The sequence below is a fragment of the Scylla paramamosain genome, chromosome 35 (assembly GCF_035594125.1).
Source record: "Scylla paramamosain isolate STU-SP2022 chromosome 35, ASM3559412v1, whole genome shotgun sequence".
NCBI lineage: Eukaryota > Metazoa > Arthropoda > Malacostraca > Decapoda > Portunidae > Scylla > Scylla paramamosain.
Genome location: NC_087185.1, coordinates 5997866 through 6023768, shown reverse-complemented (window position 1 = coordinate 6023768; position 25903 = coordinate 5997866). Strand labels below are relative to the sequence as shown.

The 25903-nt window shown below is 43.8% G+C and overlaps 1 protein-coding gene and 1 long non-coding RNA gene across 2 annotated transcripts in view; one reads left to right on the top strand and one right to left on the bottom strand.

The window, feature by feature from the left end:
- LOC135090603 (uncharacterized) overlaps positions 1-18955 on the bottom strand; it is a 38549-nt gene extending 19594 nt beyond the window's left edge. The window contains exon 1 of the long non-coding RNA XR_010262050.1: positions 18816-18955. This is a non-coding gene — a long non-coding RNA (uncharacterized LOC135090603). The remainder of the gene's footprint in view (positions 1-18815) is intronic.
- The window catches only part of LOC135090598 (uncharacterized), a 165707-nt gene extending 140045 nt beyond the window's left edge, over positions 1-25662 (top strand). The window contains exons 5-10 of the mRNA XM_063987491.1: positions 974-1236; positions 2120-2833; positions 10291-10428; positions 10568-10769; positions 21151-21317; positions 21628-25662. Coding sequence (XP_063843561.1) covers positions 974-1236; positions 2120-2833; positions 10291-10428; positions 10568-10769; positions 21151-21317; positions 21628-24006 — 3863 coding nt within the window. The 3' untranslated portion in view covers positions 24007-25662. The remainder of the gene's footprint in view (positions 1-973; positions 1237-2119; positions 2834-10290; positions 10429-10567; positions 10770-21150; positions 21318-21627) is intronic.
- The last annotated feature ends 241 nt before the right edge of the window (positions 25663-25903 follow it).

Here is a 25903-nt window from a genome sequence, read left to right as displayed (position 1 = left end):
TTTTCATCATCCACTTGTCGCCAATCACGCTACCAGAAATGCGTATGATTTTTTTTTTTTTTTCGCCTCGAGTTGATCACAGAAACCGGTTTGTACTACTGACGTGTATTACCCAAGGACCTCAGCGTTGCTCCACGTGTACAACCCTGATGCAGAATTTGTACCCAGCGCCTCTCTCAATGCCACAACCTTCTTCCTCTCGCCCACCGGCCATTACGCAAGGCCATCACCATTCAGACTCAGAATGACGTACTTGTGCTGTGACATGTAAAAACAGAACAGCGTCATAACTCTATGCATCTTACATATTAATCGCAAGAAATGTCGTCATCTTTCGCAATATTTTTACTTTCCACTTGATAATTCCTCAGCCTCGTTCTCCACATACTACGCATTCTCATACAAAAATTCTTCCTCGTTCTCCAAATGCTACACATCACCTCATGAAGACACGTCCTCGTCACCAGCATACTATTGAGAAAGTCTAACCTGGTATAAGCCTGAGTGATGCAAAACTCAATGTGTGTGTGTGTGTGTGTGTGTGTGTGTGTGTGTGTGTGTGTGTGTGTGTGTGTGTGTGTGTGTGTGTGTGTGTGTGTGTGTGTGTGTGTGTCAGTTTTTTTTTCCTACCTGAAGATTAAAACTTTTCCCTGCTGTCAAAATAGTTCGCCATTTTTTACGTTTTTTTTTTTTTTCGTGCATTTCTTATACCAGGTTAGAGTTTTCCCAATAGTACTTCAAATCTAAGTTATGACAACTCGTAACTCGTCCTTGTCACCAAACACTACAATTCCACCTCATGAAAACGTGCTCACCACTAACTTAATCTAACTGTAACTCATGGTAACTCCTCCCTGTCCCAACACACTACATCACCTCATGACTCGTTTTCTTCCACACACACCACACCACTTAACAGCAAACCTTCGCCTGCCTCCCGCACTTCATGACGCCGCTATCTCTTCCCTCACAGACCCCAATGAACTCTTCGTGAACGAGAGTGGGCCTCCCCTGGCGGGCGTGGTGATGCAGCAGGCCTACCCCGGGGGGCCTATGTACACTATCCCCGTGCACTGGACTCCATTCATCGACCCCACCTTCATCCCCGGAGAGACGGCGCTCACCCCCCTCGACCCTGCCTTCACGCACGTCATCGACCCCAAGTCTCTCCCTATCGACCCAGTACACATTCTGCCCGTCCAGCATGATGCCGCCGGCTGCCCCGTCCAGGTACAGGTACGTGTCCGCCAACTCACCTTTACCCGCGAGATCGATGGCAAGGGGCCGCGTAATCATGGATACCTTAATGCCTTCATGGCTCTCCCGCAGCGCCCAGTTATAGTAGTGAGGGGAAGTGGGTTTTTTTTACACTGTTAACTGTTCTTTTCCTTTGTGGCTGTTCTTTGTTGTGTGTTAGTTATGTCAGTGGTGGCAGATCGTTTTTCTTTCCATCCAACTACCCTTCCTGTTTGTTATTTTCTTGTTATCTTTTGTAAAATATAAATTAAGCAGCCAATTTCAGTTTTTCTTAATTTAGCCCTTGGCTAGTTTTCTTTACACACACACAAAAATTTAATTATATATACTGGATAGTTTAAAAGTTTTCTCAAATTACCTCATTATTTGTGGTTCATTCAGGTAATATTAATGAAGAACAAACAGTGGGCCCTTTCAACGCTGTTCGTGATAAAATACGCTATATTGTAAGTCTAAAGTAAGAAAGTTCGAATAGTAAATACTAAGGCATCTCCCCGCCAACCATTCCCTTAACCAGCACAGTACAGGCAAGGGTATCCATATCCAGACTGCTGATTTTACGTCCCCATCACAACACTCAGCTAATCAACACCTGTATGGTAGAAGAGGCGAAGGGATTTCCCGACCAACCATTCCTTCAAACAGCATAGGACAAAATTACGTAAAACACAAAGTTATCCAGATTTTTCTTGTCACTGGCCAAGGTCAACAAAAGAAAGAGAGAGAGAAAAGACCCACTGAAGTGCCATTCCCAAAAGAAAGGTCAAAAGTGCCATCCAGAATTGAAGAATAAGTGCCTTGAAAGATTGCTAGTTTTAGGTTTAAATCTCGCTAATGAACACCTGTCTCTCTGGTCCCACAGGTGAAGGTAGACTCGAACGGGGTACCCATCCAGATAGAGCCAAGCGCCTTCACCGTATCGCTGAGTTCGATCCCGCAGCACCACCAGCAGGAGCCAACCGAGGCAGGCACTGAAGACACGGCGACCTCGAGCGACCAGGAGGGGCAGGAGGCAAACCCAGCACCGAAGGAGACAGAGGGAGAGGAGAACGAGGAGGAGGATGAGGAGGAGGAGGTGGAAGGTGAGACAGGCAAGACACAAGATACGCTTAATGAGGCAGGAGAGATATTAGGAGATAAAGAAGACAAATTAGGGGATAAAGTGGAGACAAAAGACACTGAGGAGCAGGAGGAGAAAGAAAGGGAAGAAGAGAAAGATGAAGGAGCCGCGAGTGGGACACAAGAAAGACACCAACAGTCTACCTCAACTGATCTAAGCGCCCAGTCTTCCTCTTGTGACGCGGACGAAAAGGTGGCAATTAAAGAGAAAGAGAGAGTGGGAGGGAAAAGCGAGGGAGCCGAGGAAATCAACAAGGGAGAAAAGGAAAACATTAAGGAGTGTGAAGAAAGTCGTGAGGTGAAAGAGGCGGCGGAACCAGTGCCAACAGACCACGCAAGAGAGGTGGAGGTAAGAAAGGAAGAAGATGAGGAGGAAGAAGAGGAAGAAGAGGAGGAGGAAGAGGAGGATATGTTGACCAAGGAATCGGAGGAAGGTTCAGACTCCAGTGACTCCCAGGTGAGCTAGATTTTTTGTTTCTTTTTTTTCTTTCTTTTTTCTTTTTCTTTTTCGTTTTTCTTTCTTTTTCTTTCTTCCTTTTTTTCTATTTTTGTCGCTTATCTTTATCTCAACTTTTATTTATTTTTTATTTTATTCAACTTTACTCGTTTTCTTTATTTTCTTCACCTCAACTTTTTTATTCTCAATCAAAATCCCATTAAAGGACATTAGGTGGCGCTATTCTTAACTTGGTGGTGTTGTTATTAAGCTTATGATGCTCTAATAGAATCAATATTAATCAATGTTTATTAATACTGGGGGAATTATATCCAAAGTAAATGTACATGTTTAATTACAAGGTTATTATCCGTGGGAAAATGACAATGGACGTGATAAAAGATAAGAAAGAGAATCAAGGAGGGAGACAGAGAAAGGAGGAATATTAAGAGAAAAGGGAAGATAAGAAGAAACAATAGAGAATTCCAATACAGGAGGACACAAGAGTAATAAAAGAAAGGGAGAAGGATAATTAGGAGAGAAGGGAAAATAAGGGAAAATCATGTTGTGTTGTTTCATAATGATGATGATGATGATAATAATAATGATAATAATAATAATGATAATAATAATAATAATAATGACAATAATAATAATAATAATAATAATAATAATAATAATAATAATAGTGTGTTTGTGAGAAAATAGAATCTCATATTTTTTTCTTGCTCATCACAAAGGAAAGATATTGCGTGTGTGTGTATGTCTGTCTGTCTGTCTGTGTGTGTATGTGTGTGTGTGTCTATTGTGTGTGTGTGTTGTGTGTGTGTAGGAGGAAAGAGACAGCCAGTCTGGGGACTCTCTCTCTCTCTCTCTCTCTCTCTCTCTCTCTCTCTCTCTCTCTCTCTCTCTCTCTCTCTCTCTCTCTCTCTCTCCTTTATCATCATCATCATCATCATCATTTTTTTATTTTTACTTCTTCCTCCTAACTATCCTTTCTTTCTTTTATTACTTAACCATCCTCATATATATTGTTCCTTCCCTTCTCCCATTCTTTCTTCCCACTTTTCTTTTCTGTCATTGTTTCTCCCTCACTTCCTCCTCCTCCTCTCTTTTATTCCTTGCTCTAACAAAGGATTAAAGAAAAGAAAGAGGCTGCGAGTTATCTTCAAGTGGGGATTAGAAAGGTAAAGAGGAATTAAAATGGGTAAGAGAGAGAGAGAGAGAGAGAGAGAGAGAGAGAGAGAGAGAGAGAGAGAGAGAGAGTTTTAATCGATAGCTCACGATAGATATAACTAAAGTTTAAGAGGAAGAGGAAGAAAAAGAAGAGGAAGGGGAAGAGGAAAAGGAGGAGGAGGAAAAATTTAATTGGAAGGAAGGAAAAGATATGGAACAAAAAGGTTTAAGAAGTAAAATTAAGACGAGAGGAGGAATAGGAGGACGGTGACAAAATGGAAGAGGAGGAGAAGAAATGCGAGTAACAGGAAAAGAAGGAAAAGAAGAACAAGGATAAAGAGGAGGAAGAAGAAAATCCATGGAAAAATGATGAGAAGGAGAAGGAATGTAAGAGGAGGAGGAGGAGGAGGAGGAGGAGGGAGGGGGCAAAAACCGGAAGTCCAGACACGTGTTTAGACTCGTGCTCAATAAAAAAGTAAAAAATAAAAAAAAGTTACATAAAAGATAATCATAGGTCGTGTGTGTGTGTGTGTGTGTGTGTGTGTGTGTATGTGTGTGTGTGTGTGTGGTTGATATAGTTACACGAAACCAAACATTTGAACAGTATTTTTCACAAACGTTCGTGAAAATATACTACAGAGTTTATCGCCTGTGTTCGCTCGTGACACAAGAAATGAGAGTAAAAGATAGCCAAGTATTTTCCGTAGTTAAGAAAAAATTTATAGTCGCTAGTAGCAGTGGTGATAGTAGTAGCAATAGTAGTAGTAGTAGTAGTAGTAGTAGTAGTAGTAGTAGTAGTAGTAGTAGGAGAAGGAGAAGAAGGAGGAGGAGTAGAGAGAGAGAGAGAGAGAGAGAGAGAGAGAGAGAGAGAGAGATTTTCCAAGTATTTTCCGTAGTTAAGAGAAAATGTATAGCCGCTGATAGTAGTGGTGATAGTAATTGCAGTAGCAGGAGGAGTAGAGAAAGAAAGAAAGAGAAGAGAAAGAGAGAGAGAAAAAGAGTTTATATCACGTGCACTACCACCCGCACAGCCTGAAATATTAACAGACAAACAAACGCACTCACACTTTCCCCTCTGACTCATCCTTTGTCAGTGAGATTTTGGCAAGGACGACCTTCCTGTCTGGCGGGAGCGTGATGCTTCTTACAACACTTCCAAATCCAAGAGCCCTAAAGTTAAAGCCTAAAGTATTCACTCCCTTAACTCGCTCCCTTGGGCATGAATTCCAGTGCTGAGAATCGTGAAATTTAAAAGTAAACTTGGAATGAATACTTCCATTTCATTTCATCCTTTTGTCTTTAATTTTCTGGCTGTTATTAAGATTTTTTTCACGTGTCAAAGAAACTAACGAAGAAAAAACTTGTTCAAACTGCCGTTCCCAAAAAAGTCAAAGAAAAGTCAAAGTAAGTCAGCTCATTTAGTCTTTTTTTTTTCGCAAGTGGTAAGAAGAACGGAAAGCAAAACACACACACACACACACACACAGACTTCCAGAGTTTACCAGTGAAAGGGAAGAAAATTGAAGATACTAGTTACGTCTCGCATGTTACTGCTACCACAATCCCGCCACAGCAAACATACCGAACATAAATCACTTTCTCATCTCAGTCACATTTATCTTGGTCGGAAATTCTTCATGCACCTTTATTTCCGCCTTTATGTCATTGCGTGTCTGAATACTGTCTCCTATAAATTTCCTCTCCCTTTCGCAGCGGTTGTCCTATTGCGCATTACTTCCCATCTGCATTCTTTGGGTTTGTTTATGTCGCCTCTCCATTATCTGCTGCAATAAGGGAGGCCAAGGATTTCATTTCTCGCACCACCCCAGTCTCTCTTCCAACAGTTGTGTTTCCCTCTTCCAGTCTGTCACTGAAACAAATTCATTCCGTTTTCCTTAGCGAGAGTCCAGCCAATCACTGCCGCTATAGATTTCTCTCTCTCTCGCTCTCTCTACGTTTTCTTTATCAGTGTCAGCCTGAACTGTTTCATATCAAGACAACTGCTCCTTTATTTATTTATTTATTTACCTAACCTTATATACCACTTCATTTATCATTATTAGATTAAAAATACACACACTCAAAATGGGATGCTTGATAAGACTTTCAGGAAACGCTAAACTCACTTTTATATCTACTATTATCGTGTGTATGTGTGTGTGTGTGTGTGTGTGTGTGTGTGTGTGTGTGTGTGTGTCCTTTGCTTTACCCTCCATACACGCTCAAATATTTCCATCTCCCCTCGCACATCTCCATATCTCCGCTACGGGACTCTGCCTAAGCTGCTTTCCTAAATCCACAAAACTCACTCACAACGCGTTTTGCTTTCCTTCATATTTCTTTCACATTCCTAAAGGCAAAAGATGTGTACGTTCCTTTTATGCCTTGAACTTAAACGCCCCTCTTTCTATCGCTGCTTCTCCCTCTTATCCTTATTTCCTCTACGCTTTTCTTCCTTTATTCTTCTCTCCTCTCATGATAGTGTGCATTACTTTAATACCCTCTGTAGTTTCCATGATCCAGGATGTTAATTTTCCTTCCAGTCTTGTTTTAAGTTGTCTAAATGTTCCAGGAATTTTCACTTCTCTCAACGCTCTCCTCACGTCTTTCTCACTGAATATTTCTCTTTTCACTTCCTTTTAGTCTTTTTTTTTCATTACTCATGCTGCGCTTCATTATTCACGTATTTCATTTGCATCTCTCATTTGACGCGTCTCTGTGTATTATTAATTTTGTTTAATATTTATTTTTTACATCTCGTTACTTGACTCTACAAATATTTCTTCTATTTTCTCCACTATATTGTAACTCTTGCTCTGGTTCACTTTCCCTTGCTATATTCTCACACGTCGCGTTCATTAAGAGTAACAAGGTATTCAAGGTCATTACTGATGCGCTATCTTGTTTAATTTCCTTCGCTTTTTGTAGATATGCGAGATAGTATGTCTGTTTTCTTTCTGCTTTGCTTGTGGTACTTGTTCAGATCTTATTTATTATTCTCAGTGCGTTTCTCTCTCTCTCTCTCTCTCTCTCTCTCTCTCTCTCTCTCTCTCTCTCTCTCTCTCTCTCTCTCTCTCTCTCTCTCTCTCTCTCTCTCAAACGACTCCATATTTTCGTGACTTCATAACTTCATAATCATGTCAAGTTTGCTTTCCTTTTCACTGAATGTCATAACTCGGTGTGTGTTACTTTTGCATTCCTCATTATTCTGGCACGGATCCCACAAACACACACGCACGCACGCACGCACACACACACACACACACACACACACACACACACACACACACACGACAGTAGGCAAGTGACACAAATTTAGAAGATATTTGTAGCTTATTATTATTATTATTATTTGTACCGCTGATTTATTATTTGAGAGAGAGAGAGAGAGAGAGAGAGAGAGAGAGAGAGAGAGAGAGAGAGAGAGAGAGAGAGAGAGAGAGAGAGAGAGAGAGAGAGAGAGAGAGTCAATCAGTTTAAGTGTCCCTCTAAGTCTATTAACTTAAGTGAGATTGATATAAGCAAATCCTACACGAACGTAAGACTTTTTTTCGTTACCTGTGTGTGTGTGTGTGTGTGTGTGTGTGTGTGTGTGTGTATACAAGGGAGTGCTGGTAAACATGCTCAGTCAGAGATAAGCGTTATCTAATGAGCACACGGTAAGGTTATCAGCGAAACATTACCAGTGGAGTGTGGGAGCGTTTGTATTGCTAAGAGGACTACTGCACCTGCCTGCTCTATCTACCTGCCGCTCACCTGCCCCCCTCCCACACCTGCATCACCTATAAACGGGAGGAGGAGAGTAGGAGGAGGGAGAATAGGATCGAAGAGAGAGAGAGAGTGTGTGGGTTGAATACAGAAGACTAAGAGAAAACCGGAAGAAGAAGAGAAAGGGAGAATTTTGGATGTGTTAGGAATTTGGATATGTTAGGAAGACGAAATGCTGATGAAGGAGGTGAAAGAATAAGAACAGGAGAGAGCAGGGAGGAGAAGCAAGAGAGAGAGAGAGAGAGAGAGAGAGAGAGAGAGAGAAAATACACACTGAGAAGGAATATTTACCCACCACTTCCCCTTACGAGTCAAATCGATTCCCTTTCCCGTCCACGGCTTTAAAGAAATTAGGTTTGCTCGGTTTCCTTAAAGTTGCCTGGTTTTGCTGGCATCACTTAACTCGGGGACCTTCTGCGACGATGTTGAAGCCCCTCACACTCTCCCCGGCTCCCCTTACACCTTAAACCCTTAAATTCTGCTCCCCCCCACGGCCCTCCCCCACCCGCCCCTCCTCTTCGCTGTCTCCCGAGGCGAAACTTGGCCCTCTGACCGAGTTTGTGAGCGTCTCAAGGTGCCCCTGAAACGCCTTAAACTCGTCTTGTTACAATGCAAGACGAGGAAGAGGCGCAGGAGGAGTGGGAGCAGGAGGAGGTGGTGGTGGTGTGGGTGGTTTTGGTTATGGTAGTGAAGAGGATGGTGGTGGTGGTGTTGCTGGTGGTGTTAATGCAGGTGGGAGGGAAAGAAAGGAAGAGCATGAGGAGGGAGAGGAGGAAGATTTGGGGAAAGAGGAGTAATAACTGCATGAGAAATAGGAAGAGAAAAAGTCAAGAAAAAAGAGAGGGAAGTAAAATAAGGAAAAAAAAAAAAAAACATGAACATTTCGGATTGAATAACGAGAAATAATTAAAAAAAAAATCAAGCAAGTCAGTAATTAGGGGACAGAAGAGGAACAGTGTAAAGAGAAGAGCGAATGAACAATAATTCAAACAAGAAAAGAAAAATAGCGAATCGGGAAACGAGTGAAGAAAAGAATAAGTAACTTTCCAGTCTACGGTCGTCGCTCTCCTTGTTTAACTTGTGTTTTCCTTCCTTCCATCTCTCGTGCAAACTTGACCCGAGTACAAATTTTAAAGGTGAGTGACGAAACCAGTCAAAGCTAATACACACACACACACACACACACACACACACACACACACACACACACACACACACACACACACACACACACACACACACACACTATACCCTTAATGTTCAACTCTTGGGTACACCAATGCAATGAACTCTGATCCAAAGAGTGATAATGAACGATAAAATAACTTGTACTCCCGTCTCATTTATTTTTTAGCACATTAGCACACCGTTTCCTTCGTGTTACGTCGCTGCTTACTACGTTACATCTGTCGACGCAGACGCACCCTCGTTCTACTGGTGGGAGAGATAAATAAATGAAAATAACTTGTACTCCGTCTGCTAAATTCCTTCGTCTTTAAATACACTCCTATTCTCTCTTTACATAGTTTCGCCTTCTTTGTTAGCGGGAGACTGAGAGATTTTAGGTGTCTGTCTGGGAAAGGCGGTGTAAGAATGACAGTGACAAGCATCCCTGTCTCTTTACTTATACAGACACACTCCTTTGATTTCAGGTATCGGGGTCACTTTGGTGGGTCGAGGAAGGCTTGGGTTAGGTATTTGTGGGGCTTGCTGTCACTAGATAAGCCGTTGGAGTGTGTGGGTAGTGAGGGATTGTGGGATCTTGCTTTCTTTGGGTGCAGGGAGAGTGGGGGAGTGTTGGAAAAAGCTGGGAGAGTGTTGATTTTTTGGGGATCTGTGATTCTCCCCTTTCTTTGGGTCATGGGAGGATGGGAGTGTTGTAATTTAGGGTGGGGGGGGCTGTTCTTGAGTTTTCTTCGGGTCGGGGAGGCTGGGAGGTGCCGAGTGTTGGGTCTGGGTCTTGGTCTGGGTCCTCGCGCCGCTGCCACTCTCGCTCATGATCCCTGGCTCTCTTGCGGGTCTTTGTTGAGGTTTTTACTTGATGGTGTGACCCTTTCTTGCATCCATCTACCTGACACACTGATTGCTTTCGTCGTCCTCCTCCTCCTCCTCCTCCTCCTCGACGTCCTCTTCCTCCTTCGCCTGCTTTCTCCACTACAAAGATTCTCCTCCTCTTCATCTTCCTCTTGCTCCTCTTTCCTCACTCTCCTTCCCTTCTCATGAATACTTCCTGCTTCCTCCTTCATCTCACTTGAAGTCCTGGCTCTCTCTTTCTTCGTTCTTTCTGCTTTATTCTTCCTTTCATCCCTTCCTCTTTTCTAGCCTTCTTCGTCTTCATTCCCTTTCTTCACTCCCTTCTTTAAAGTCATCACTCTTTTCTCTCCTTTTTTTCCTTTTCATTTTTTCATGTACTCCCTTATTCCTTTTCTTTTTCTCCTCCCCTCCTTCTCCTCCTCAAAATCCCTCACTGCCTCTCCCCCATCACACCTTCCCTCGCCTCATCCTCCTAACGATCTCCCTCATGAATCCTGCAGTATGCCAGCATGAGCGAGTCGTCCTCTACGCCCACCACGCCCTCAGGAGAGCTCACAGACCCACACGAGGCGCCCACGGCCACCCACGCCACACCTGCCTCCTCCTCCGACCCCGGCAAGCATTCTCAAGCCACGGAGGTAATACATACGCTCTCGTTTCATGTATTATTTACCTCCGGGCGGGAAAACACAATTATAAAACCGAGATAACGTTATTTCTCCCTCTCTCGTACTCCCACACATTGACTCCTCTCTTTCTCCCTCTCACTCTCTCTAGACCGACAGCCACGACAGCCAGCAAGAGACGCCGGCTGTCACTTGTGCGGATGGAGGAAGCAAGTGCATCGAGGTCCCAGGAGACAGCCAGACGGACAGGCAGGCGCCGGAGGAAGGCGGTGAGGAGGGCCCAGAGGAGACGCCCAAGATCTCTCAAGGATATGTCATGGTTCCGATCCTGACTCCTTACTACGACCCCTCAGGTAAGTTGGCGAGGGGGAAGGTGGGGAGGAGTGATGCCAGGAGGAGGTGAGGAGTAAAGGAAGGAGCGATAGTGTGTGGTGATGTAAGGAAAATGGAAGAGGGGAACAGGAGAGGGGAGGATTGGAGGAAGTGGAAGGATAGGATAAGAAAGAAGAGCGATGTATGTTAGATTGAAAGAAGGGAAAAGGGAATGGGAAGATAGAGAGTAGTAGTGCTGTAGGGGAAAAAGAAAGGGAAGGAATAGAGGAAGGGAACGATAATTATGAAGCAGTAGTGATACAGAAAAGATTGAGGGGAAAAGAAGGAAGGAAGAGAAAGGCTAGTGAAACAGGGATGATGAGGGAAACAGAAGGAGGCATAGGGAAGAATAGTGATGCAGGAAAAAAAATAAGGAAAGGGTAAGAGGACGGAGAGTGAGAGGAATGACAGGAGACGCAGTGATGCAGGAAAAAATTACGGAAAATTGTGGGAAAAGTGGGTGAGGAGGAGAAGGAAGTAAGAGGAAGGATGGGAGAGGGTAGTGGAGCAGGGAAAATGAAGGAATATTGATGGTGGAAAGGGAAAAACGAAAAAAAGAGAAGAAAAGAAGAGAGAGAGAAGTTACAGGGGGTGGAAGGAAAAGTGACAGGAAGGACGAAGGAGGGTAATAAAGCAGAGAAGATGAGGAAATAGTATAGATGAAGAAGAAAAGAAAAGAAAATAAGAAAAAAGAGAGAGAAAGAAGATGCGTGGGAAAAATGTGAAGAGAGAATATGAGAGTGAGTAAATATAAAACGTGGAGTGTAGAGTGAAAGACAAGAAAAGATAGAGAAAGAGAAATGAAAAGGTGAAAATAAGATTAGAGAGAAAAGAATAAATGCGAAAGGCGGTGAATTTAGTGGAAAGATAGAGGAATAAAGAATAGATGGATGACGGAGCTGGAAACAGACCAGAAAAGAGAAGAGATATGGAAAATACGAAAAATGATAAAGTTAGAAGGAAGAAAATGCTTTATTTACACAATTCACTAGGCGGGTAAAGAACTAACACAATAAACATAGCCAGTTGAGTGTTACAGCGACAAAACAATGAGGCTGTAATATCATAATTGCATTGTAAAGATAAAATATTAGCATTTTTACGCCAACTATACGTAAAGAGCAAAGGGTGAAGGGAAGAGGGGGAAGAGAGAGAGAGATCAGGAATGGGGAATGGGAGGGTGAGGAAAGGACTATGTCAAAGGAGGAGGGCGGAAATTTCAGCTTAAGAAGGGGGTGAGGGGAGCTTACTAAAGTCCACATAGTTTTAATTGTTTCATGTAATTAACCTCCTTTTTTTCGTGTCACGTGGATCATCTGGCTTTTATTAGAATTATGTTTGGAAAGTATTCTCTCTTAGTTGTGTTTTTGTTTTGACTTCCTAGTTATTATTAAAATCCGTGACCCGAGGATGAGCTGCAAACACTGGGGGTCTTACGGTGCCTGTGTAACACCTGGCTGGGCGCGTGAACACCTGGCAGAGTGTACAACGTTTGTCAGAAAGTAATGATCTAATTATACTAAACTAAATTCAGATTAGATGTGTAGCATTGTTGTTTTTACTGAAGGAATGCCGCGAACAGTTCGATTGTAGACAGTCGAGGAAGACATAGTAATATCATGGACAATTTACCTAAGAAGAAAAAATAGGAAAAAAAAAGTTTGGCTGTCGTCCACATCAACTTGTATAAATGAACAAGTGAAGAGACAGAGAGGGAAAACAAATTATGTAGCAGACACTGAACTACATCTGAGCTTTCTTTTCAAACATGAACGCTGTGACAAGACAAACAAGGCCGACCAGAACCCACGCCGGGCCTCGGTCACCACTCAGGCCTGATTGGTGAGGTGGACTCTCCTGTCACCGCGAGTGTTCTGTACTGACTCAATGGCCCACATTCAGAAACGCTTTGCTCTCTCACCATTTCCAAAGGCCATAGAGATGATTAGCAGGGATCTCAAGTGTGTTTATCCTGTTAATAATGTAGGAATCTTTCTCATCTGTCACTAGAATCGTAAAAATAACCTTAAAGACCCGTGTAATCTCAACTAGAAGATTTTAAAGTAATCAAGATGCGGGCAGAAGTGTTTCAGAATATAGTCCAATCCCCTCACGACTCTCACGTAGCCAATGTACCCTGCTGTCATATTAATTCCCCATTCCATGGCGCTCTGAAGGGGGTCATGATGAATGCTGACTCATGACACTGTGTAGTCGTAATACCTTAACTCCTCTATAATTCATCTTTTCTTTTTTTCCTTTTTCCGTCTTGCGTTACATTAAGGGAATCGAGGATGTGCGTGTTTGGATCACCTCTAGGGACTGTGAGCGGGGAGCCTGAGGAAAATAGAAGAAGACACGGGGAAAGTAAAGGAGGAAGACGGGGAAGGAAAGAAGCAGGACACGAGGGAGGGAAAGGAGGAAGACAAGGGAGGGGAAGAAGGAAGATATGAGGAAAGGGAAGAATGAATACACGAGGGAGAAGCAGGACAGAAGGGAGGGGAAGGAGGAAGACGAGGAAGGGGAAGGAGGAAGATAGGAGAGAGGGAATGAATGAAAACACGAGGCAGGAGAAGAAGCAGGACAGAAGGGAGTGGAAGGAGGAAGACGAGGGAGGGGAAGGAGGAAGATAGGAGGGAGGGGAAGAATGAAAACACGAGCGGGGAGAAGCAAGACACAAGGGAGGGAGCGGAAAAAGACACAAAGAAGACAAAATAAGAGGAGGAGAAGAATAAATGTGTGTACATAAGAACGTATACCAGATGTGTTGGTTTGTATACCGAGGACATCTGCTGAAGTACACACGTCTATTAATATACAACGTGCGGGAGAACAGAACAGGATAGAATAGAAAACAAGGACACGGGAACGATCAGCTGTCTGTCAGTTTAAATGAGATGCTTCTGTTTCATCATTTTAAGCCCCCAGACGTGCTCCGCATCCCTGCAGCACTCAGAGGAGGTGCTTTCAAACTTCAGGCTTACTCATAACTCCCACTCTTACTTGCCTCCTCTTAAACACTCGGAAAATGCGCATGTAAGGCATGTTGCGGCCTCGTCACTACCACAGCAAACAAAGCACTCCAAATGGTAGTCCTTGGGGAATTAATTGTGCGGGTGACAGAATCAAGGCCCTCCATAATCCTCTCACTGCTACACGGGCCGCCTTCACGCGCTGATCTATATAATTTTTAGACAGTTTTGTAATGTTTTTATTCTGTAGCCCAGGGAAAGTTAGTTAACCTCCACCTCTCATTTTCTGTATCCAAGCAAACATTTATTTATTTATTTATTTTTTTATTTTATTTATTTTTTTATTTATTTATTTATTTATTTATTTATTTTTTTTTTTTTTTTTTGCAGTGTTTTGAAGATTTTTTTTCCAATCACTACTACCCTTACGGCCTTCAACTTCAGACTTTTGACTCATTTCTTCCCGCACATGCACTCTGCCGCCTAGGGTTCTCATAAGGACTATTTTAGAAGGCTACGGAGATCTGACGCATTCTCATGGATGTTTTTTTTCCCATGAGTTATGCTGAATATTTGTTGAACTATGACTATAATCATGAAAGCATCCTTTGACAACCCTAATAAATTCCACTTGAGCCTGTTAAAGATAGGAGAGACAAAACGCCAGAACATTTGAGAATACGATCCACAGCAATGCAGAATGTTTGTTAAAGTAGACACTAAAATTACGAAATTATCCTTGAAAACCTTGATAGCTTCCACTAGCAGCCCTTCAAAGCAGCAAAGACGAGACCCAGACAGAATATTCGAGAGTACGGCCCTTGATAGAATTTACTATCAAGAAAAAAAAAATGTTAAAGTATGTAGGATTACGAAAGTACCCTTGAAAATCCTAACAGCTTCCACTAACGGCCGCTCAAAGTACCAGAGCCAAGACGCAGACAAAACATTCGAGACTACGGGCCATAATCATGTTTATTCTCGAGAAGAAAAAAAGTAAAAAAAAAATAGGTGTACGCCAACCAGCCCGCGATGCCCCACATCCCCGCGGGACAGTGATGGACGCCTGTGTTGTGGCGCGAGGCTGATCTAATATTAGTGTTCCCAGCTGATTTACGATAGCTTGGCCCGGGTTTCGAACGGCGGTGGGTCTTGTGAGTAACTGGCGAGACTCCACACTACACTTATTGTCACTCGGATTTGAACTTGTATCTTAAAGGAACACTTGAAGACTTCTGAATAAAGTGTCTGGTGTTAGTGTGTAGTAAACATTCTCTCTCTCTCTCTCTCTCTCTCTCTCTCTCTCTCTCTCTCTCTCTCTCTCTCTCTCTGCACGGAAGAGCCACCCTTACGAGAGAGAGAGAGAGAGAGAGAGAGAGAGAGCACAGATTTTGGACAAAGAGCACGCGACCCAGCCTCATCCCGCGGAGTGAAAACATGAATAGAGAAATAATTTTGCGGATGTACGTACCTATGTATTCCTGAGGCTGGGGAACCAACGGGGGAAAGTAAAGAAAACGGAGGAAAAGAAAGAAAGGAGGAGGAATCTTAATGTAATCAGAAAACTGGAGACACGGAGAGAGAGAGAGAGAGAGAGAGAGAGAGATTCGTTCCCCCGTTGAGGTAAATAAGCTCCCAAATATCCCTTAACCCTTCCCCTTTCAGATTCCCTTCCCATAGTCCCCTCTCTCATCACTCCCCAGCCATCAAACTCCACCGTCCCTTTCTGTCCCTCCACAACATAAGAATCGGATAATTCTTGTCTTTTTCCCGCACCACATGAGTTTGTTTTTTTGTTTTTCGTTTTTACTGGCCTCACATTCTCTCTCTCTCTCTCTCTCTCTCTCTCTCTCTCTCTCTCTCTCTCTCTCTCTCTCTCTGCCTAAGACTGTCAATGCATCGGTTTTTCAGGTCCGGAGGCTGACAGCAAAACATACATAACAGTGCGGTATTCATTTATATCCTCACGTCACTAGCCTCGTCCGTCTTGTTAGCTTACATGTTTCAAGGCTACTCTCTCCCCTCCATCCCCTCCGCAGCTGTGCCCGGATGCCTCTCTTGCGGGGATCCGTATTAGATGTGTTTTGTCTCTCGAGTACTGCCCACATGTACCGCCACGTTTGCTCCCTGTAACGCACGCAATTGCATAAGTGCCACCGGAGTATTGTACAGTAATTATGCTGAATATTCATACTGCGTGTAATTACCAAGATGTCCACAGGTAATAAACATAATTACAGGTTGGCTAATTGTCACGTCTCACGGCATTTGGCACGTACCGCCCCTCTGACACGGTTTATTTCACCATCGTATTTACTTTTTTTTCACTGTTTGTACATGTAACAATAGACGAAACTGATAACTATGTATGAAAATTGGCTTAACCATCAGGCGGCGGTGAGAGCTCTCGTATTTCACCCGAGTTAAATAATTGAATGTAAATCGTACGTTGGGGAAAATTGTCGAACCCGTGCGTACTATTAAAATTTCCTTGTTCTTGCGAGTTCACAAATACTTGCAGGGAGCTGTTGAATCGTGGCAGATCTCGTATTTCACCCACGTTTAAGGAAGTAATATCGTACGCACGTGAAAAGCATTGTCGAACTTATAAATTAGAGTAAATTATTTCGTCTTGCAAGATTAGGTAATATTTGCAGACAACCGAAGTAATGTGAGGTTTGTTACTCAACCTGAATCTAAGAAATGCATCTTGTACCTAAGGGAAAAGTCGTTGATTAAACTTATGGATTCTTAGTACAAGTTCTTTATCCTATAACTTCATCTAATGGTTACAGAGAACGTGACTCCTGAGAGGTCTTGCATTTCACCCGAACTAAAGAAATCAGTGTTAATCATACGAAGAGAAAAGTCACTGAACTTATAAATTTCAGTAAAATCTCTTGACACTACAAGTTCAGCTGTTGCTTGCAAGGAACTTCAGTCGTGAAAGTTAATTTAGCGTGACGATCTGAAGGTTGAATCAAACATATAATCGAGACCAAACGTTTAAGATGTTATAAAGTCTGAGAATTTTAACTCAAACAAATACTTAGGTGCAGCAGATGTCCTCCCATAATATGCAAGCCACCATTTGTATCTCCATGAAGGGCCTCCTCTCCCGCTCCCCGCTCAGCCACATACGGCCGCGCGTATTTATAGTCCACGCATAGATAGACAGAGTGAAATAGCCTGAAAAATGCATCGATAGGTAAATATAGAAGAGGGTGCGGATGTAAAATGTCAGAAACCAGAAGCCTAAATTATGCGCTCTATCTTGGGGAAGTTCCGCACACACACACACACACACACACAGCCTAGGTAACCTTTAAACGATCGACAGACAACGCGCTCACATGCAGGTACACATGACCACCAGGTTAGGTACAGCTGGGGGTTTCTCTCTCTCTCTCTCTCTCTCTCTCTCTCTCTCTCTCTCTCTCTCTCTCTCTCTCTCTCTCTCTCAACGAAGGGCAGCCAGCGATCAAAAGGTCACTATCGCTACACTCCTCTCTTTCCAAAGCCGCCTCATGCACCCTCGCGTCGCTTGCAACAGACACACCCCCCACCCCCCAGCCTGCCACGCGCCAGACCCCCAGACGCTGCCCCTCCACACCCCCACTGCTGAGTCGTCCTAGTCGTTGCTCTCGTTGAGTTCATGTTTACCGTGATCTTTTTGTAGCTGGTGGTTGTAGACAAAGCGTTTCAAAACAGATGGGAATTTAATACTTTTCGATTATTGTCCCGCCCCCACACAAGGTCCTTGCCTCGTGTTTGCTTTGGAAAGGTGCTCACCAATGCCTTGACCAATCAGATTTGCGGTACTAATCGCCGAAGCTCTGTGATTGGTTGAACTGGTGAGCGCAAAGGTAACTGTTCTCCCCGCCACCACATGTTGCGCTGCTATTCCTGCCTCCCTCAACGGCGCACTGATTGTAAGGTACGAAAAATTGACTGTCTCGAGACATTTAGAGCAACGTAGCCTCGTCTATTATTCCTAAGCTTAAATAATCGTGCATTGCTTAACAACTATTCCGAGATAACAGTAATTACTTCCTAAATTAAAGATAACATCGCGTGGTTTTCCTGGGTTTTAGCAGAGTATAAACAACTGCTCGGGGTATATTTTAAGAAGCAAGAAGACTGATTTGAAAGACGTGATGCAAGATGATCTGCCAAGAAAGACGAGTCATCACACCCCAGCATACCGCAGTCCGTCGTGGGCCAAGGAAGAGGGCAAGAAACCTCCCCATATCCCTTGTTCCTGGCTGGCACGCCGAGGTGAACGGACCAACAAAATACTGTCCAAAGGACCTAGTGCGTGGCATAAAGTCAGAATAAATGCAGGGCTCCCCATTTTTACCTCGTCACTATTCATGGTGACGGGAATAAGGGTACGAAAGTATATAGAATTGTTAAGGAAGATGCAAAAATTCCATGAGGTCTGCACGTGGCACCTGTGTATTTATGATGTCATTTACCCTGAGAGAAAAAATAAAAGAAAAGTTCCGTTCGCCAGAGTGAGACGGGCTGTCTGACATAACGAGAGAAGTCTTGAGGAGCATCGCCCAAGACTGTGACCTCCAACCATCACCACCACCACCACTACCACCTCTTCACCATATTTTAAACAGAAAACCAATACCATGGAAAAGGAAAATCTGGATTGATTTTTGTATTACAAAGTAATACAAAGTATTACAAAGTAATACAAAGAAAGGAAAAACAGCTGCATAAATTTTAACCCTTAAGTGTTTGCGATAAAGTACATCCAAGCGAGAGACTTAAGTTGGTAGAAAGGGAAGGCAAGTGGAAGAGGAGGGAAGACTGGCTATGAGACTGTTTGTGATGAAGTAGTACACTAATGTAAGGTGAGACGCAGGATAGTAAAGATGAAGGGAGAAAAAAAAAGGGAAGACATATTGGTTACGATGCTGTTTATGACACGGTACACTATCGAGAGAGAGAGAGAGAGAGAGAGAGAGAGAGAGAGAGAGAGAGAGAGAGAGAGAGAAAGAGAGAGAGAGGACGCAGGTGAAGTATCATTGGAACACTCACCAAATACAAAAAGCTTCCGTCTCCAGCGATCTGATTTCATGTTACGATTCACAAAGGTATACAGTCCATCACTATTTAATTCTTTACCCCGAGGTGCCTCTAAAACCGCGTCTCCTAAGGGCAAAGCTCCCCGCCACGTGCCCTCTGCACGGCCGCCGGAACACCAGACAAATCACTGATGTAATGGAAGCGACATGGTGATCACGTGACCTTGTGGTTCGAGATTCGCTTCGGTTCAGGTTTAATGGAAAAATGAAGCGATTCCAGACTCGTTTTAGCTGAGGTACAGTGGAAAAATGGAGTGATAAGGGTTCGGATCACCTTTCCGCCTCACTAATATAAAGGCCAGGCAGTGTCAGGTTGCGTTACGTGTTCTCTTAATCGATTGCAACACTAAAAACAAAAAGTAAAATAAAAAGAACGGTCTCCTTTCGCTGCTAAATTCGTCCTGAAATTGAATCCGTCCGACCATCGTGTTCGAGGTTTCATGACGATTTCCCTGCATGTTAGTCATGCGTGAAGCAAACACACGAAGCTTCGAGCCCCGTAGATCCATGTGGTTTTAGTCCCAGGTTAAATAAAGACTCTGAACATCCCTAATATCAGTTTAATTCTCGTATTAGCGGTATTGACTGTGCCACATTCACAGATATGGAGTTAATTGCTTTGACATACTAATAATTCGCGTTAAGTTTTTGTCCTTATAACAAGTTTCCCAATCAGTTCAAATGAGAGTTATCAATATTCAAGCACCTCTATTATTTTTTTTTTCACTCTTAACTAGTTTCGAAATCCATTCACCAGTTCAATTCAGGGCCTCGATCTAGACAGCCAGTGACGGGTTAGCACCCAGTTTTTTTGTGACGTTAGTATGAATATTTGCTGCCAGGAGGGGCGTGTGATGTATTACTGTAGTGACGGCGGGAACGGGGTGACGGGGTGACGGGGCATGGTGTGGAGTGTGTCACGGTAATGTATGGCTTTGTAGAGAGAGAGAGAGGGTGGGGGGATGAAAGGAGAGGGAGAGAAAGGAGAGTGAGAGAGGAAGAGCGTGCGGTTACTCGATAAAACGAAAAGAAAGGTGATGAATCTTCAATGCTTGCCAAAAGGTAGTGGTAGTTGGGATGGTGGTGGCGGTTCCAGTCAGAGAGAGAGAGAGAGAGAGAATCGGCGTTACTTGGGTCTATATTTAGGCATATTAGTAAGTAGGAGGAAGAGGGAGAGTCAAGGAGGGAGAACAGAACGAACCTAACCCACCAAGCCACACCTGGTCCGTGCCTCAGCGGAACTCATCGGTAACAGCGTCTGGAGACAATTATTCATGACCGTTAATTAACTCGGTCATAGGAGGGTCCGTGGGGGTGACGGTTGGCGGTCTGTGGGGAGGGGGACGGGCGTGCGTGATTAAGGGAGTTTCCAACTTTCCCTCGCGGGGGTTTACGCCCCTGACATTATAATCTCGCTGCAATCGATAACCGTAGACAGCGTTGCACGGCAGGTTTTACTTATGAAGCGTTATATTCGTAGGTCGATTAATATTGTCACGTGATTGATGAGTGTGACAGGTGTGCATGTCGCAAGCGTCCGCTGTCCCACGGTCACCAGGGCAGCCACTCGTTGCCTCTGCGCCGACAATCAAGGGCCATCAGCAGCCTCCGGCCCGGCCGTGGGGGGCAGCACTTGCCGCGACCTTCATGCCATGGGCTATTTTAGCGCCACGACCAACTTTAGCATTGCCAACGTAATACTCGACTGAGTTACGGAGGAAGTCATAGCCAGGTGCATTTGAGTCATCCACAATGGGTTGGGAGTGTCGTAAATAAGCAATAAAACTAGCCACCGAGTTTGACTAGTGGGGCAAGACAGGGCAGAGTACCCAGCAGGATCCACGGAGCAGAACTCAGCCTCATTCTTGCAGATCCAGGCGAAACCATTGCGAACCCGGATCAAACAGGACGCCAAGATAATAATGTCGCTTGTTACGATGGGAGAGAGAGAGAAGACGCGGCACTTCCTGATGACGTAATTTCCTTTCCTCTCAAGGCTACGGGATCAGTCACGCCCAGCAGTGCGTAGTTATGCTGACCCGCTGCATTCCGGGCCTCTGCGTGCCGCTGTGTGTGTCACCGCTCATTCCTTTACTGTACGCGATACAAATAAGCAGATAAGCCTGTTCACAAGTGTATGCGCACGAGGTATAATCTTTACAGAAATATTCGGTGTGTTATTTCAAGGCTACGTCCCTGTCCTGAGCTGAAGTGCTTGGCTTGTTGCACAAAGTTACTTTCTCTCGTGTGTGTGTATGTGTGTGTTATAAAATTTACTATTGTTTCAGTGTTGTACGGGTACCCGGTTGTGGTGCCCACCCAGCAGCAACAGGTTGTGGTGCCCAGCCAGCAGCATCCACAGGCCTCACCGCCGCCACAGCAGCACCACCACAATTACAGTAAGAAGAAAAAGAAAAAATATCAGCGTCGCCGTCAAGTGGACGCCCAGCCCGCTGTAAGACTTCTGGCTCTCTTCCTTTTTTTTTTTTTTTCCTCCTTTAGAAGGCAGGCTCTAAACTGAATCTCCTTACAATTAAGAAAACTATGTATTCTATTGAAAACTTACTATTGTTACTACTAATAATGATCTATCATTGTGCCTACTAATAATTATAATGATGATTAATAAATAATAATGATAATAAGACCAATAATACCTGTGAGTTGTGAATGTAGAAACCTCATTTCATCTAAAAAAGCCACATAATTACCTTCAGGAAAGAACCCTTGAGAGCAGACCATTAACTCTGTTTACCTTCTTCCAGGGAGGCTATCTGGACCCTCAGCTGTACACCGGCGAGCCCTTCGTGGCGACCCCCGGCGGCTACGTGGTGCCCTTGGAGAGTGCTGCCTCAGTATGCCACATTCATGGCATCCAGTACGTGACTCCAGCCTTCCACCAACGGCTGCCTGATGAGGGTTTTGTCTCCGTGCAGCACTCCCCCTACCTGCCTGACGTGGCAGCCGACCCTCCCACCGCAGAGGCTCACACACCCGAAGGGACCAATAGTCAGTCGGACACTGCCAGGACTGTCTTCAGTGACCTCCAGGATACTGAACGACAGCAGATTCAGGAAATACTTCAGGAACATAATAAAGTGAGTAAGACAGACTCAACAGAATCCTCAGACTCTGGGGTGTCCGAGTCTGAGGAGGCTGCAGCTGCTGAAGCTTCGTCTGATGAACTAGAGGCCCACCAGGACACCTCACCTACAGAGGTCACAACCGACCCAGAAGACAGCCCAGACATTGCTACAGACTCCACCACCTCAACGTCACAGTGCCAGCAGGACTCACTGACTGCCCCAGAGGTTGAGGATACACAGCACCTGTCCATCCAACACAATGCTGTGACAGCCGAGCTCTGCAGTGCCTCTGTGCAAGCTGATGTTGAGCTCTGTGTTCCCAAAGAATCACAAGCCTGCCAAACAGAGGAGTCAATATCTGAGGACCAAACACCTTGTGAGGAAGTGATAGTGCCACATGTAAGTGAAAGCTTACAGGAGGAAGTTACGTGCTGTGAAAACAACTCTGGAGCTGCACCAGAATCCATTACTGCAGATACAGAGAGAACAGCTCATCAGACAGAAGAGCTGCCAGCCAGTTCAAGTCCTGTTGCTCAGGGAGAGGATGATATCACTAAAGAGGAATGCAATGACAACACAGTCCTAACAGAAGCTGACAAAGGGGACAATGGGTGTGAACTGGAAATATCAAGTACATGCAGCACCAGCATAGAGTCTTCAATTGACACATCTGGTAGGGACAGTGAAATACAAATACTTGCTCAAGAAACTGAGGAAACACTCATCAGTAATACTTCAGTAATAGACGTAGCTATCGATAATCAAAACTCTGTCAGTTCTCCAGAAATAACGAGTGATAATTGTGATGAACTGACTGAAAATCCTTCCAATGAATGCATCAACTCTTCAAGCACTATTGATGAAAATGTACCATGCAAGAGTGAAGGAGTTTTACTAGAGGAAGAAAATTTTAATGCTGATGAAGATTTTGGCAGTGAAGTGAATGACAGTGAAAGAATTACTTTAAGTAAAGAAAGTTATGAAGAAAGAGATCATATATCTATAGGACGGTTAAAGGAATTAAAAGTGACTGAAGCTGTTACAAGGTGGATTAGGGAAGTTACTCCTGAAAAAGCATTTACTCTCTCTGAAGAGATTCAGTCTCGTCTGCTTGCTGACAAAGAATCTGCTGGAGAAATGGATACTGAAGATGAATACATTGAGGACGAAATGGCCACCGAGACAAAACCCACAACTGTTCCTGAGCCAAAAAACGTGAAAGGCAACCCTTTCGTTGCACTGTCCAGTGAACCCCCAGTCATGGGAGTGGACAGCTGCAGCAAAAGGGTTGCGTTGATTAACAAGTTCCGAGGAACTACACCTGATATCATTGATGATTATGATGGTTCTAGCACCATCAGTAACCTTAGTATTGGTAATTTGCACTCGGAAGCATCTAGTTGCCTTGCTTCTGTCAACCAAAGTTTTGATGAAGATGTAGACAAGTATGCAGGAAACCCTGAGATGTATGATCCTTCAGCATATGCCAAGTACTACCAGCTGGGCATAGAAGTGGATGAGATAACACCAACAGCAACACCACCACTGATAGGGCAGGATTCTTGTGAAGCTAAACCCTCTGGTCTCATTAACTCAGACTCTGTTAGTGAATGTGGGTCAGAAGATATTGACTCTGTGCCTCACAAATATGAAATGACTCAGCAATACACAGAGTCTTCTCCCTTATCATTAGCAACTGAAATTCTTAAGGCAGAAAAAGTAATAAACAACATGGTTCATATAACGGGAGACCGGGAGTCTTCAGCAGTTGCCGAGCAGACCTACGGAAATCCAGATATATTTCTGAAGCACTACGATGCAATCTCTCGCAATGAAGTGAGTGACAGCGGAGTGCAATCTGAAGACAGCAGCGATGAGACAGAGGGACGCAGCATTGTCAGCAGCAGTGGTGTTGGGTCATCACTAGCCTCCACCCCAGCAGTATCCCCTGCCCACAATCTCATGGGCAGGCCACCTCTCCAGCCATACCCTCTGAAAAATTTGTCTGTTGGAGAGGGTCCAGTACCCTGCAAGACAGTGTGCTGTGCTGTCATGTGAGCAACTTGCCCATTAATTTATAAATGGGTTTTGCTCCTTTTTGTTAACCCTGTGGCGTGGAAGGCAGGCAAAGGGGGCATCTCCCTCTGCCCCCGCCCGCTCGTGCCTTACAGGGAGATTTCTGGGTGGGGGACTGCCCAGACACCAAGGGTACAACGCTTACACTGCTGTGAACGGTGATCCACGTGATCACATGCTCACCTGTTATTTTTAAAGCATTTGACTGATATAAAAATAAATAACTCAGTCAGTATATGTGTGTATGTTGGATGCAGTATGAGTAGTGAGTCAGAGCAGGTTGCTGTAGGATAGTGTCCTTGAATTCCTCAAGAACTGTGCTTTTGGTGCTAAGGTCGTCAAGCCCAAAAGAAGGTACATGGCCTCACCTGGGCTGCACTGCAATTGATATCTTCAGCCCTGCAAGGTTTCTCCCCACCCACATAGAAGCTTATGCATCTTTTCCAGGTGTAGAAGGCTCCACGTCATAGTGGGCAGTTGCCCTGTCAGGCTTGGGGATGAAAGTCCAACAAAGTCACATCACCCAGAGAGTTGCTTCATTCTCATGCAATGTCATTGTGATAGGCATAGTGAACCCTATAGATAGCTGTTATTTATTTTTAGACACGTGATGTTTTAGTCTTAATGTAGAGATGTTATACCCTTGTGCATTTACATGTCATTTGGGTAGTGTTTATGGTAGGTAGCATTGCTGGCTGCAGAGAGGAGCATAGGTGGGCCCAGTGCCTCGTAGGATAGCCAGGGCTGGAGAGCACACTTTTTTTTTTTTTTTAAGTACATCATTTGACTAAAATTTTGACAATCTTCATTTTTTGGGAACTGACATAAAAGAATTGGCACTAGTCAATTTGAAGCCAGTTTTCTCTGAAGATTAATTAGATGTGTGTTTTCCAGGCTTGAACACTTAGTATCCTACAGTTTTGTTGAAACAGCTGTATGTCGTAGAGACAGCTCTCCTCATTACTAGATAGATGCCTCTTTTGTTGCAACTGTTGGATGTCAACGGAGACCCATTGCTGCATCAAATTAATTTGCATAGTACACAGCATAGCTGATAAATGCATGTCATTTCATCTGTTACATTTACAATTTTAAGGGTAATGCTGCAACTAATGTTCACCCACCAAATAGAAAAGATGGAAATGCTTGATTGTTACACATCGAAATGTAAGAAATGGTTGTTCTTGAATGATGCAGAGTTTGAGTTGTTGTTTGTTATAGCTTATATACAATGGAACTGAAGTTCACCTATTTTTGCTGATGCCTGTTTCAAGGTTTTTACCTCTTGTTGTATGATGAAAGATTTGCTGACCAATGCACTCTCTTTTGCATATCTTCAGCCTTTGTGAGCAATGGATCATGGTCCTAATGCCTCTGTGACTTAAAAAGACTGTGGCAGCTTAACTGAAGTACCTTGGCTGTGTTAAAAATGTTACTTCACAATTACAGATGATAATTTCTTTATTTTTCAGATATAATTCAGAGACCAACTATGCCATTATCAATTTCCACTGTTGCCATATTACTTATATTCCATAGTAAAGACTGGCTGCACCCTATATGGTTAAATGCCAAGGCTGTTGGATTGTTGTTTTCTTTTTTGTAAATATAGAATCAATAAAATTTGTTGTAATTAAACTGTTTTCAATAACCTGTAATGTATGAGTTGAAGAAACTGACAGAGTTGTGACATGCAGCAACAATGTTATATGGTGCCAGCTGAGTATATTTGAGACCACTATCTATCCCAACAAGGATCAAACTCTCAGTCTTTAGAATACTAGAAGAGAAATTTAAAGCAGTGCCACTCAATTCCTACATCAAAGAAATACTTGACATTCAGGGACTATAAGCAGAAGACAGGCATCTGTTGGGAAGA